Source organism: Nycticebus coucang, chromosome 20 (assembly GCF_027406575.1).
Source record: "Nycticebus coucang isolate mNycCou1 chromosome 20, mNycCou1.pri, whole genome shotgun sequence".
NCBI classification, from domain to species: Eukaryota; Metazoa; Chordata; class Mammalia; order Primates; family Lorisidae; genus Nycticebus; species Nycticebus coucang.
Window position 1 is genome coordinate 41,676,961 of NC_069799.1, and position 14,516 is coordinate 41,691,476.

Consider the following 14,516-nt stretch of genomic DNA (forward strand, 5'->3'; position numbering starts at 1 on the left):
TAAAATAACTAGCAGGGGTTCCGTGTGGTGCTAATTTCCCAGGGGCATTTGCAGAACGGTGAGGACTTGTATGATTTTGCCATGGTGAACGTGGGCCAAAGAAAAGAATATGAATGAAGGGTTATCCAAATAAGGATGGCAGCTGTTCTGAATCACAGCCGAAAATGTAAGCTTTCCCAGCCTGACAATATCTCCCTAATTCTTGATGAAAATGTTATGAAAACAAAAGAGCAATAAGACAGGATTAATAACTGGAATTTTAATAACATTAGGGGTCAGGATATGGTTACATTCTTTAAAGAATCAGCTGTCAGTCCTGCAATCCGACTTGTTAAATATTCGAGCCTACTGTTTATTGTGTCCGAAATTAGTTTAATGGGCGCATTGATAGGGAAGAATTAATTATGTCATGGCTTTAGAGATATTTTGTTATTTTAAAACTCTTAGGAACTCCCAAATTCATTTGTATGTTTACAGTTGATTGCACAATTGTGAGGAGCTAAGTATGTCAACTGGCTACACTTATTTGTCAACTGACAGAATATACTTTTTCAACCCATTAATTGAGGGGGCGTGAACAGTGTGTTAAGAAGATAAAAGGTAGAACAGCAAGTTCTAATCTTCATCGCAACATAGTTTCAGGAGGATTTTAAAATATATGCCAATATGTGGTTCTCAAGACAACGTTGGCAGCTACAGTTTGTATTTCTTTGAAAAATCTTTTACTGTTAATTTCTATTAAAAATGTATGTCACGTTCCTTCCAGCCACAAGTTTGATGCATTATTGGAGTTGAGATTTTAATGTATTCCGTGGGATATTTAAAAAAAAAAAAAAAAGAAAGAAAGAAAAGAGGCATGAGCAGAATAATTTGGACAGCTGTACTTTCCATACATCAAGGAATTACTCTTATTGGGAATATATTTTTTAGAGTTTGCTGCTGCAGAATTGGGTCATTGTTCTCACTATAGAATGGTTTTTTAGTTTTTGGCCAGGGCTGGGCTTGAACCTGTCACCTCCGGCATATGGGGCTGGCGCCCACTCCTTTGAGCCACAAGAGCCATTCTATAGAATGGGTTTTAATTTTTTGCTTTTAGAACTGTTTCTTGACAGGTATGTTTGCACTCTGGTAATTAATAAGCCATATATACCCAAGCATAGTAGTATTTGAAGAGACACCTGAGGCTTCAAAGTAAACATCCCCCTGCTCCTTTGTGGAATATCAGATGTATTCAAAGTTTCAAGGAACAAATAATGGCATTTTAAAAATGAAAAGAGTAGAATGCAAACAAAATAACATTTATTAAGATAGAACATGATGTTTTATAAAAATATAAAACAAAATTGCTCCTGCCTTGGCCAGTTCCTGAAGGATATGTCTGTCTTCTCTCTTCCCGGTACGTGAGCCAAGTCTAGGCCAGCAAGGGACCCAAGGGGCAGAACTTAAGGAAGGTCTCAGCCATAAGGTGTTTGTCTTTGTGTGACCTTGAGAGTAAATGACTCCTTAAATTCTGAGCCCTAGACACCTGCCTCGCCTCACCCTCGGGGCCCTGCTTTGTACTTGGTGGAAGCGATTTAAGAGGATTGTCCAATTGCTTTAGGTGGTGTTGAGGGGCCCTCGATTTCTGCTCCTCTGCTGTGTATTACCTTATAATTTGTGACAGTCTTCTTTGTATAATTTCTTATTTTCTTTAGTGGTTTGCAATTTACAAAGGGCTTTTCCTTAAAGAATCCTCTCATTCCTTCTCTGGTAAGATGGGTGAGGCAACTATTCTCTTTATTGAGCATATTAAGACATCTTGGGCCCAAAACATTTCAGGTTACTCTACCCAATGGCAGATTTTTTTTTTTTTTTTGCTTGGCATTTTATTTGGCTCTTCTTAAATAGCCAACTGTCATTTCAAGCATGATTGGCATGGCGGCTGGATTTCTGATGTGCATACAAACCAGATCACTTCCTTTTACCAACATGAATGGAAATTCTGATAAGGCTAGAACATGTTTGAGAAGCGTGCTGCCATCAGAACGTAAAAGTGGCTGTCATAGATTCAGCAGACAGTGGAGGTGACCTCCTGCATGCTCAATACGTTAAGTGAGCTTCAGAGGGGCATTCTCCTGCCTGGCCAGATGGGTAAGTTGGCTCACCCCCAGAATACAGAGAGCTAATGTACTTACTGACTTCTCATGTGCCCAGCACAGAGAAAGCCATTTGTTTTCATCGTACGAACCGTGCTGTGAACACCTGATAGATTTTTACCAATAGGAGGGATGCTGTGTCTTCTCCTGCCACTTCCCCTGGGAAGGACACTTCGGCATGCATACCTTGTGTTGCAGTGACATGCCATATGCTTCCCTTACTGTCTCTGCTTAAGCCACTGTGCTGGTTTCACCCAAATGAAATGTCATCTAATCTTAGCCGTGCTTTCCCTGACTCACCCACACACTGCTCATTCTCTCATTCCCGCATCCTCAGCATCTGTTTCAAGCTTCGGCTTTAGTATTTTTTCATAGGCGCGTGTAGAGAACAGCGATCTCGTCTTCCTGATTATTTTGACCTGGGTACCCAGCTCAGTGCCTTAGTCAGAATAGATGCTGATCAATCCTTACTGAACTGATTTCTTTTCAGTTGATTGGCTGTTTCAGAGAAACTGCAGCCTCATGAACTACATGCCGTAAAGGTGTTTTGCTTTGCTTTTTGTCTTTTCTAAAACGCGTGGCAAAGGGTAGAGAGAAGGACCAGAACTCATCCTTTTTGAAACTTCTAGGGAGCTACAAGGTATATGGTCACTTGTTTGCCCCCAATATTTGCATGCGATACCCATAAATGACGGGTTTCTTCCATATTCATTCCTTCTAATATCTGACAAATATCAGTCTCATTTTTTATAATCACCAAGAAATGGTGTCATTGTTAAATACGGTGAAGCGATCACAGGACAGTAGAGAAAGAGTTAATCTAAATATGAAATTAATTTTGTTTTTCCCCATCACCTTCTATATGGCCAGGGTTTTATTTTTCATGGGCTCTGTTTGTGTTATTTAAATTTTTTTGAGGACTGCACACATACACAGGCTCAGATCGACATGAACTTTCCTAAACTGGATGTCTCCTATTTTTAATAAATATTTGTATGTTTCTCTTTGTCTTCACACCAGCTCTTTGAGTCCAGACGTTGATCCAGTTCTTGCTTTTCAACGAGAGGGATTTGGACGCCAGAGTATGTCAGAAAAACGCACAAAGCAATTTTCAGATGCCAGTCAATTGGATTTCGTTAAAACACGAAAATCAAAAAGCATGGATTTAGGTAGTGAGTACAATCTCCATGAATCTTTATCTAAATAAGGTTTAAATGCTTTCAGGAGAAAATTGATGGTCCCAAACACATGTCTGTTTACCTTGAGCAACAGAGAAAAAAAATAAATGTGAAATGTGACAATTTGGCAAAAATTAGTTTTCCTCTGAGTTTGAGATAACCGTATTCCTCATACGTGGCATGTTTACATAATATGCAATATGTGAATATATATTTTTTCGGATGAGAGAGGAAACAAACACATGTGTGCATCATGCTATATTCATGTATCTTTAATTTTTTAAAAAACGAAATGTTTTCTCACTTTGGCTATTTTAAACCAATCCTATAAAACTCACGTTTGGTCGGTTGTGGGATTTTTGAACTGAAGGAGCAAATTTTGGAGAGAAGCCATTATCTCAATCCATGTCTGGAATTTGGTGACTTCACAAGATCTTCCTTTCATTGCTATCCTCTAAGGTTTATTTGCTTGAAACTCTTATGTCTTGATAACTAAGGCATTTGATCAAAGCAGTAATTTGAGAGAATATTTACTGTAGAGCATATTTGAGAGCAAATGAGAGAAGGAACATGATCATAGTTGTTCAGTCAGACACCAATCAGGTAGTATCTCTTTCAACCCAAATCCAGAAAAAGAAATGTTTAAATAATTAATTATAGCTGTAAACCGAATGACTTGAAACCTTTGTTAATCAACTGTAACTTATGCTGTTCTCTGGTGGCTGTTTGTAGTTCAAGACTAAAAGCATTAATTCATCATACGCATAAAAGAAAAATTTGGCAATGCGTGGACTTGGCTAATGATGATATGCTAACATATAAATAACACACATGTCTGGGAAATGAAATAACTGGCATATTGCATGGAGACACTGCTTTTTTTCCCCTCCCCCCCCTTTTTTTTTGATTACGAATGTTTGCTTGGTATATCATTTGCATGAAATATTACCTAAGAATTGTCCCCTAACTGAAAAGATCTGGGAATGGTTGAAGCATGCTGGATTCTGGGAACTAACTGGGCTAACCATTATACATTTACCTTTTAACAGTAGCTGACGAGACTAAACTCAATACAGTGGATGACCAGAAAGCAGGTAAGAATGGACAGTCAGACTGTTGCCATAGAAACCACGGCCCAAGGAGCTGATGACAATTATAGAGCTGCCAATCATATTTCATGTCAACATAAATATTCCTGTCTTACCTAGATGTTTTCACTGTGGGAAATCGAATTGTATTAGATAGAAAAGAAAAAATTTTCTGTTAGAAGAAATTTATTGGTGATAGACATACTAAATGAACTATGATTTTTTAGCCTCACAAATGCTAAAAATAGTCTAGATTTTCTTAATTCTATTTGTGAAGGACTATTTTGTCACAATTAAGGAAAAAGCAAAATTCCCCTGAACATCATCTCGAATGGTAGCCTCCTATGTGTTTAAGTCATCTGTGTGATGTCTGGGTTAACATCTAAAATACGATTCTCAAAATGATGATTTCTATTTGGTAAGAGTGCCAGTATAAATGTTTTCCAGTAAATTATGGTGTTCAGTATTGCTGTCTTTAATCACTCAGAAACACCTGGGTTCTATAAAATGCATATGGCTTCATATCATAACTTCGTGAACTTGTTCTAAATTCCTTGCTTGTAAAATACTGTTAGATCATTCCATCAAACGATGGATGATATTCAACTGACTTTTTGCCTTATAGTGTAGATTTTGCTCTTTATATTACTATATGAAAATAATCAGAGAAAAGTCTTTAAGTATAAAATGATTGGCTTTGTATAGCTGAGCATTTATGATTTATTATTTTACATTTGGAATAGTGTTTTAGTTATACCAGACCCACTGTGATGTAGTTATACCACTTAGCACTAATTAGCTTCAATTCACCTTTTTAACCTGCGGTAGTAATTAGTTTTAGCCTGTTTTAAAAATGTGTATCCCACATACATATGTAAAGATTACTGTTGATATGGTTGGAGTTATCATAGTCTGTAGAGAATAAGATAGATTATAAAGATTGCATCTAATGAATCATAAGATTAACTGTATGCAAAGCAATTAACTATAGCCAGGTCCTTACTGAGTAATTATTGTTCTTATCAAACTTAAAACTTACTGAAATTCTGAAGCAGGGGCTAAAGAAAAACATTATTTGATAGTTCACATATACAAAGCAATAATTAGTTTTTGGAAGGAACAGTATTTAGTTCTTTTAAAGAACTAACCCTGTCTAGGTTCATATTCGTAAGAACCAAAGTGAACTGCTCAGGTTAAAGGACGAGACTTTATGTACTATACCAATTAGGTAACATAAGAAATATATTTAATTTCACTAGCTTAGAACTACGAAAAGGAAAAGGGCAATTTATTATGATTTTTAAAATTATAATAGTATCCACATTTTAATTCAAGGCATCACATAACATTCATGGTTAAGAAGGCAAATTCTATAATCAGACCTTGTGTTATGATGTTTTAAAATGTTAGATTCTGGAAGGAAAGAACTTTTTTTTTTTTTTTTTTTTTTGCATGACGTGCAACTTATTCTACCAAATTAAATCAGAAAATCTCAGAATAAAAACATTATTACAAAGATACCAAAATACTTGTTGGTCTGTTGGTTTTAAATCTACATGAATAAAAATCTAAACTAGATTCTCCCTGCCCATCGCAAACCCATGTTAGACAGTGAACAGATTTTCAGTTATTTTTCTTTCTTCACTTTGAGTTTTCAAGATTATGATGATTTTACAGTTTAGTCCGAAAGTTTTTGAGAGAATCATTGCGGCATTTTAGCTTTGAGCTTCTGTCTAGCTATAAGCCTTTCATAATGAGAATTGAATTCCATTTCCCTTTGTCCCTTGCAAAAGATTTTCTCTCCTCCCTCCCCACCCCTTTTGGCAAGAATAGTATTAAGTAACATTAAGAAAATATCTAGGGAAAATAGGATCATGGCAATGTCCCCATTTTTCCCCAGATTTAGGAAACTTGTATCACAGTTTGGGGCAAATACACTTCCTGAAAGAACAAGTGAGAACAGGAATAAAAGAGAAATCGGTTTCAAATGGTTTCACTGTTGAAATAAAAGGTACAAGCAAAGTATACTGGTGATCTGAAAGATTTGTATAAAGTAAGAGCTTTGAAAGGTTGATTTAGGGTGGTGCCTGTGGCTCAAAGGGGTAGGGCACTGGCCCCATATGCCAGAGATGGCTGGTTCATACCCAGCCCTGCGCAAAAACTGAAAAAAAAAAAAAAAGAAAGGTTGATTTAAAATTCAGATAAAAAAAATTCAGATAAATGATAATGATTTTTTATACAAATAAAACTAAATCTTTTGCCTATACTTCATATACATTTGTTTTCCATTTTAAAGACTAGTAACTACCAGGTTTTTAATGCCACAGATCTCAACAACTTCATTGGGAGATCTTACTATAGCCATTAAAAGCCTTGTTAAAGTTTCTTTGTCAGATATCGAACTTAAATAGGTGGTATCTGTCTCACAGATTAAGAGTCAGCAAGCTCTTTCTGTAAAGGACCGCAGTATTCAAGGTGTGGCAGACTACACACTTGGAGTGGTAACTGTCTAATTCTGTTACGTAGCCTGCAAACAGCCCTAGACAGTGGGCATGATGATGACTGCCTTTCAATAAAATCTTCCAGATTTGGCTGGTAGTTTGCTGACATAGACTCATTTGTTATAAATACGGCCTTTCTGTGTAACATTTTATTACCAACATTTTCAACCGTACGTAAACGTAGAGAAAGTAGTATGTTGTCCTCCCATGGACCCAGTACCCAACATCAACAATTATTAGCATTTTGCTCAAATGTTATTTCATGGTGTTATGAATTTAGGGGAAAGACTAGATAGGGAAGCTCTGAATTACAGTTACAATATATTTTTTTTAAAAATAAGATTTTATTCTGTTACCTCAACTGGAGTACAGTGGCACTGTCCTAAGTCACTGTAATCTCAAAATCCTGGACGCAAGCAGTCCTCCTACCTTGGCTTCCTGAGTAATTGGAATTACAAGGACTCACCACTTGCACCCAGCTAACTTTTTCATATTTATTTTTTGTAGATACAAGAGTTGCACTGTGTTGCTCAGGCTGGTCTCAAAGTCCTGGCCTTACGCGATCTTCCTGTCTCAGGCTCATTTACAAAATTTTTATTGCTTATTAAATTATACTTTCACCACTATTTTTCTTTCTAAATTTACCTGTGTAAATTGATGAGGGACACCCACTTTTAATAAATTCTCATGCCATTTCTGAAATTCATTATTAGAAAGTTTTCATTACCTTGAATACAGAAAGCAAAGTCTCAGCTAACTTTGCTTAAGTAAAAAAGCTTAACATATATACCAGGGGTGCCAAAAAAAAAAATTATGCACATTTTAAAATATCTTGTTGGAAGTAAAATTTATCATTCCCCAAAAGTGTAGAAATTGCAGATAAATTGGATGTGTGTTGAATGTCTAGGTACCCTTGACCACTAATGGTACCTTCAGTTCAACTTCAAAAGGCAGTTCGTAGGTAACACAGCTTAAAACATGTATGCTTTTTGGGGCACTGTCTGTATAAATGGTGTTTTTGTGATAGCCATTGCTGGAAGCATGAAATGTTTACTGAAGATATATGCACACACAGACATATAGACACATATATATATATACACACATATCCTTGATGAACCCAGTAAAACAACAAATATTTGTCTAGTACATGTTTATGGAACCCAAATACAACTGGTAAATCATGAAAATTGATAGGAATAATTTATTTAGGAAAAGCTCTTTCTGATACTCATTCCAGGAAGTAGAAAGGTAAATAGCCCTGTCCAAGAATGATCCTTTCCCATTCTTTTTGATTTCTTACCTTTGGTTTAGCTCTTTGGTACAAAATTCATTTTCCTTCCTGTGACATGACTTTTATGAGTAATTTAGAAAATGGACTTGTCAAAAATTATAGTGCTACCAAGAGTAAAAGTAAGATTGATCTCTTTGAATGAAATATTTCATGTGAACTTTTGTCATAAAATAAATAATAGAAATATATACAAACCTGCATTGAGAAAGCTAAATATATCATCCTTTTCTCCCAGGCCCACCAATTTACGGAATATTATTTCTTCATTAGAACCCTATGCCTGGGCGGCACCTGTGGCTCAGTGAGCAGGGTGCCGGCCCCATATACCGATGGTGGTGGGTTCAAACCCAGCCCCGGCCAAACTGCAACAAAACAAATAGCCGAGCGTTGTGGCGGGCGCCTGTAGTCCCAGCTACTAGGGAGGCTGAGGCAAGAGAATCGCCTAAATCCAGGAGTTGGAGGTTGCTGTGAGCTGTGATGTCATAGCATTCTACCAAGGGTGATAAACTGAGACTCTGTCTCAAAAAAAAAAAAGAACCCTATGCCTGCCTTTCTGCTTATACTATGTTTTAACTTATCTAGTCTTACTTAAAACTGTTGCTCCATGGTGAATATTTTGAATAAAAATGTCACATAAATGAATATTAAAAAGATAATTCTTGTGTTGAGTCTCTCAAAGTAATTTTCCTTCTGTTTTATACTCTCAACTATGGAAAGCCTATGTCACAACTATTTGTCTCATAGGTAATAACATGATAAGGCTACTTGTTAATTATTGATCAATGTAAGGGCTGATGACTCCTCGTTGAGATAAACTATTTAGAATCTCCTACTTCCCCATTTTTTTCAGCTGTCTTGTTAACAGTATGAATGAAGAACCAGCTCTATAACCCGGACTGCCCAGGTGGTGGTCCAGCGATGGCATTTCAGCCGCTCAGAGGCTAAATTAGTCTACCTTTGAGGGCCAGGCCAGGCAGTGATGGATGAGGCTCTCTTCTGTGGTTAAAGAAATCAGTTTTGATTGCTTTCTAAAGCTTGGTACTATTGGTATTTTCTCAGGCCTTTCTGCCCCAGATCCTCAGGACATAAAGCCAAATTTGTAATTCCTGGAGTTCTCCCCACCATCTTCCTGAAATTTCCTTGGTGAAGGAAGTCATCTATTTTCCAGCACTTGTTTTTCCGACAGGTGTTATTCCCACTCCCGGAGGAAGCAGGACACCTATCCAGTTCTTTAGTCTGTCCCGCACCTCCCTCTGAGACAGAGGCCTTATGTAATTTGCTTCCATTCAAATCTTGTATTGCTCTTGTCACAGAACATCTGTATTCCCCAGGATTAGGTTTCTACCTGGTGCCAGATCGCCCTGTGTTGGTGACATTGAGCCCCTGGTGCTCTTTTTCCTTATAAAGGGTTTTGAATCTGCAGTGTAATAAGGAAGGGATTTGATGGAGTTCATTGATGTGAACGCCTAACTTCTGTTGTAAATGATTTTAAAATTGCCGAAAAATGGTTTCAATTAAGTTAAAAAGCTTACTCTGGGTTGCTTCCCCTCGCCTTCCCATCATCTCTGCTTTTCAAATGAGCTTCTGGGTTATTCTGGTTCTTTTAGATTATTTCCATTACTTGGAGCAAAATGACTTGACAACCATTTCATCTGTTGAGATAAAAATAAAAATGAATAACTTAGAGTGTTTCCTAATGAAAAGAGAGAGAAATCTAATATAAATTTGGGAACAATAGCAATTAGCAAACTATTGCTTTGTTTATTCTTGATATCTTCTGCAAGCACATTTGAGAACTCTTTTCATCAAGCAGATAAGTTTTGTGTGTGTCCCTAAAGTTTTTCACAATGTATAGATATTCAACTGTGTAGTTTTTACTAATTCACGCTAACATTTTGTTTTTGTAAACCGCCAAGCTTCCCCCAGTAGAGATGTGGGACCATCCCTGGGTCTGAAGAAGTCAAGTTCATTGGAAAGTCTGCAGACAGCAGTCGCTGAGGTGACCCTGAATGGGGACATTCCTTTCCATCGCCCACGACCGCGGATCATCCGAGGAAGGGGTTGCAATGAGAGCTTCAGAGCTGCCATTGACAAGTCTTATGATAAACCTGCAGTGGACGATGACGACGAGGGCATGGAGACCTGTAAGTTGATGGTGGCTGGAAGGTCAGCAATTACAGATATCATTACAGAGCAGTGGTTCTTAAAGCGTGTTCCAGGGAGCCCTCAGGGGCAGGGTGTTCCCAAGACACTTCAGGAGGATCTGTGAGGCTTAAACTATTTTCATAATAATAAAATATTATTAGCCCTTAATTTTATTCTCTCACAGGGATACAGTGGGATTTTGTAGAGGCTACATGTTATATGATACTATTGCATTAGATTGAATGCACCAGCAGAAATGAGTATCTGTGTTTTCAGCTAATATTAAAGTAAAAATTTTGGGGAAAAAAAAAACACGTGAAGTAGTACCATTGTCCTCGCTGATTGCTTTTGGAAAATACAGTGTGTTTTTGTAGAACTGTAATTTCTGTAAACCAAACTTGCTTTGTTTTTATAATGTTACTAGTAGTTTTCAAACTTTCTCAGTTTTAGTTCGGTATATATTGACGTGATTTATATTCCAGAAAGTTGTTTGGTGTTGTTAATTTTTAGGGGTTATAAAGCTATTCTAAGTCGAAATGTTTAAAAACCACTGCTTTATAGTATTCATAATAGGGTGTCTCCCGTGAACATATGTAATTATCTATCGTGTTAAAAACACATTTTTGTGGGCAGCGCCTGTGGCTCAAGGAGTAGGGCGCTGGCCCCATGTACCAGGGGTGGCGAGTTTAAGCCTGGCCCCAGCCAAAACTGTCAAAAACAAACAAACAAACAAAAACCCCACATTTTTGTTTTACTCTTAGGAATTACTCTTGCTTTCCTTGAACTGAACTAGCAAGCAATGTTTGTGCGCGCGCGCGTGTGTGTGTGTGTGTGTGTGTGTTTCAAGCCAGAGGTTAATATGAATGTGTGATATGTTTTCCATGTTATATTGAGGGGAAAAGTAACATTTAAAAATAGGTACAAATGTGTGCTTTCAGTGAGTAAAACATTTATTGTATACGAATAAACATTCCATTTAAAAACAATAAAAAAGACAGGGCGCGGTGGCTCATGCCTGTAATTCCAGCACTCTGGGAGGCCGAGGCAGGTGGATTGCTTAAGCTCACGAGTTTGGGACCAGCCTGAGCAAAAGCAAGACCCCATTTGTACTAAAATAGAAAAACCGAGGCAAGAGGATCGCTTGAGCCCAAGAGTGGGAGGTTGCTGTGAGCTATGACACCATGGCATTCTACCCAGGGCGATAGCTTGAGACTGTGTTTTAAAAAAAAAAAAAAAAAAAAAAAATATATATATATATATATATATATTTTTATGTAAATAAATAAAAATAGAAACAATTGAATACTCTGTTAATGTTCCTAGAAGAGAAAAGGTTTGGGAGTCCTAATAGTAAAATGTATTGATTAGCTTATTTTTCCATATCTACTGATTTACAATTTAGTTTTTTAACCTCAAATGTGAGGCTGCCCCTCTAACTGTCATAAGAAAGGCTGGAGGCACCACAGGGTGAAGTCAAAGCGGGAACCAGAGATAATTCATGTGGATTGTCAGTTCCTTGCAGTTAAACATTTGGGTGGGCCACTTCCATCACATATACTAAAGAAGAAGGAAAGAAGAGTTTTTAATAAAACAGATTGCATTCTGAGAAGATCAAAGCAAGAGACATAATTTTTGCCTCTAATGCATAATGGGTTTGAGAAGATGACTATTTCTGCCGCAGTGCAGCGTGTGAAGCAAAACTTAGAGAGAGGGTTGCCACACTTCTCCCCACCTCCGCCTAATTCTCCATCTGAATCTGGACAGTGTTTCCACTGTGATCAGCCAGTGATTTCAAATATATGCAGCCTCTTCTTGCCAGATGAAGAACATATTTCCTGTCTTTGCTGCCAACCTTGGTCTCCAGCATCCTGAGTCATGTGAGCCTTCATCCCTGTTGAGTGTTCTCCTATAGTAATAATGGTTCCTTGCCGTCACAATCAAGTTTACTTGACACTTACACACCTTACGTCTGTCCATCCTGGGTGTATATTTAATAAAAAGCGATACAGTACTTTGGCCCCTCACTATATATATATATATTTTTTTTTTTTTCAGCCTCTGATGTTATAATGCTTCTGAATTTTGTTCTTACTCTGGTTGAAATGTTAAGTTCTTTTCTAAAATGCAGTTTCCTCTCATGTCACTTGTTCCATTCACAGCAGGAGGTGGAGTACAGATGTACACAAGGTATTTTTTTTTAATTCTGTAGAGACAGCCTCCAGAATGAGTGTCCTACCAATATGGACCTCTGACTTTGTTTCTTTATGAAGTTAAGAGGGTTTCTTATTGAGAAATAACAGATTTTTTAAATGGGAAATAACAGTATATTAAAATATATTGGCCATATGTGGTGGCTCACCCCTATAATCTCAGCCCTTTGGGAGGCCTAGGTCAGAAGATCGCTGGAGACCAGGAGTTCAAGACCATCTTGGGCAACATAGCAAGACCTCATCCCTACCAAAAAAGAAAAAAGAAAAAAAATTAGCTGGGCAGTGGTGCATACCTGTAGTCCCAGCTACTCAGGAGGCTGAGGCGGGAGGATCTCTGAAGCTTAGGAGTTTGAAGTTGCAAGGAGCTGTGATGATGCTATTGCACTCCAGCCTGGATGACAGAGCAAGACACTGTTGCTAAAAAAAGAAAGAAGGTAAGGAAGAAGAGAGAGAGGGAAGGAAGGAAGCAAGGGAGGAAGAAAAAAGAAAGAAGCTCATTTCATTCAGCTCTCTTCAAGAGAAAAAGCAAATGAATAACAAATTACAATCTGTGATCCAAAGGAAAAGTTCTTTTTCCTCCCAATTTGGATCGTTGAAACAGTACATTTAATAGGGTGGAATGAGCACAGAAGTGGAATTCAGATGACTTGTATCTTAGTCCACAATTTGGAATTTTGGTCACATCATTTAAACCGCTTGAGATTTAATTTCCCGTTGATTTTTCAAGTTGTGCCTTCTGACTTCTAGTCAGGAGAAGGTCCCTCCGGGGGAGTGGGGGGTGGGGAGGGCTACCAGCCTTCACCCGACACCCTCCTCAACAGTTGTTTTTTAAATCCCTTTTATACATTGAAATTCTTTGTAAAATTTGGTAGTTGGAAAGTTGGTTTGCAGTTTTTAGGAAAAAGTTGTAAAAGTTCAGGTGTACATGGATGGTTTCTAAGGCCTTTCTAGTTTTTGTGTTGTTCAGATTAAGACAATGGTGGAGGTGATTAGGTGACATTGTTCGCATTTGTTAGGTGGAGTTTAAGTTGTGGTTGTGCCCCTCACCCCGGAGGCATGCCATGTACCCCTACAGCGTGCCTGCTAGGTGAGAGCACCAGTCCCCTTCCCTGTGTGTTTTTTTCTTATGTGGGTGTATATTAGATCGTTCACTGGTTTCATATTGGTATTGGGTACATGGGATACTTGCTGAGTGTTTTCCAACTCCATCCAGGTTAATACAAAAGATATCTAATCTCTATCTTTTTTTTAAGGCCAATAGTATTCCATAATGTCTATACCACCATTCATGAGGACGTGGGCATTTGAGTTGATTTCACATCTTGGTGATTGTGAATTGAGCTGCAATAAACATTCTGGTACAAATGTCCGTACGATAAAATGGTTTTTTTCCCTTCTGCGTAGATCCCTAGTAATGGTTAATATGGGATCAAATGGAAGGTCTACTTTGAGTTCTTTGAGGATTCTCCATATTTCCTTCCAAAAAGCTCCTATTAGTTTGCAGTCCCACCAGCAGTGTAACAGTGTTCCCTTTTCTCCCACAGCCTTGCCAGCATCTGCAGCTTTGGGACTTTGTGATGTGGGCTGTTCTTACTGGGTTAGGTGATATATCTCAGAGTGGTTTTGATTTGCATTTATGTGATAAGGAGGGACGACGACAGTTTTTCCATGGGTTTGTAGGTTCTGTTTATATCTCTTGCCCAGTGATACATGGGATTGTTTGTTGTTGTTGATTAATTTGAGTTCTCTGTCGATTCTGTTTATCTTTGTCAGATTTGTGCCATGCAAATATCTTTTCCCATTCTGAACCCTGTCTGTTAACGTTCTGGGGTTTTCTGTAGCCATCCACTCACCCGCCTACATCCGGCCTGCAAACCCCTTGCCTTCCATGATATACAGGAAGGAGGACACCCCACACCTTGTTTGCTCCCCATCAGGCCACGCATGGAGCCTGTCACCTCACAG

At 38.0% G+C, this 14,516-nt stretch overlaps 1 protein-coding gene across 21 annotated transcripts in view; it reads left to right on the top strand.

The window, feature by feature from the left end:
• Nucleotides 1-14,516, top strand: part of PARD3 (par-3 family cell polarity regulator) — a 760,426-nt gene that overhangs the window by 507,610 nt on the left and 238,300 nt on the right. For 9 of the 21 annotated variants that reach the window (XM_053573201.1, XM_053573216.1, XM_053573211.1 and 6 more), the window contains 3 exons: nucleotides 3,156-3,307; nucleotides 4,363-4,407; nucleotides 10,113-10,340. In XM_053573201.1, the coding sequence (XP_053429176.1) occupies nucleotides 3,156-3,307; nucleotides 4,363-4,407; nucleotides 10,113-10,340 (425 nt within the window). The remainder of the gene's footprint in view (nucleotides 1-3,155; nucleotides 3,308-4,362; nucleotides 4,408-10,112; nucleotides 10,341-14,516) is intronic. The other 12 variants (XM_053573208.1, XM_053573209.1, XM_053573213.1 and 9 more) reach the window with 3 other exon arrangements.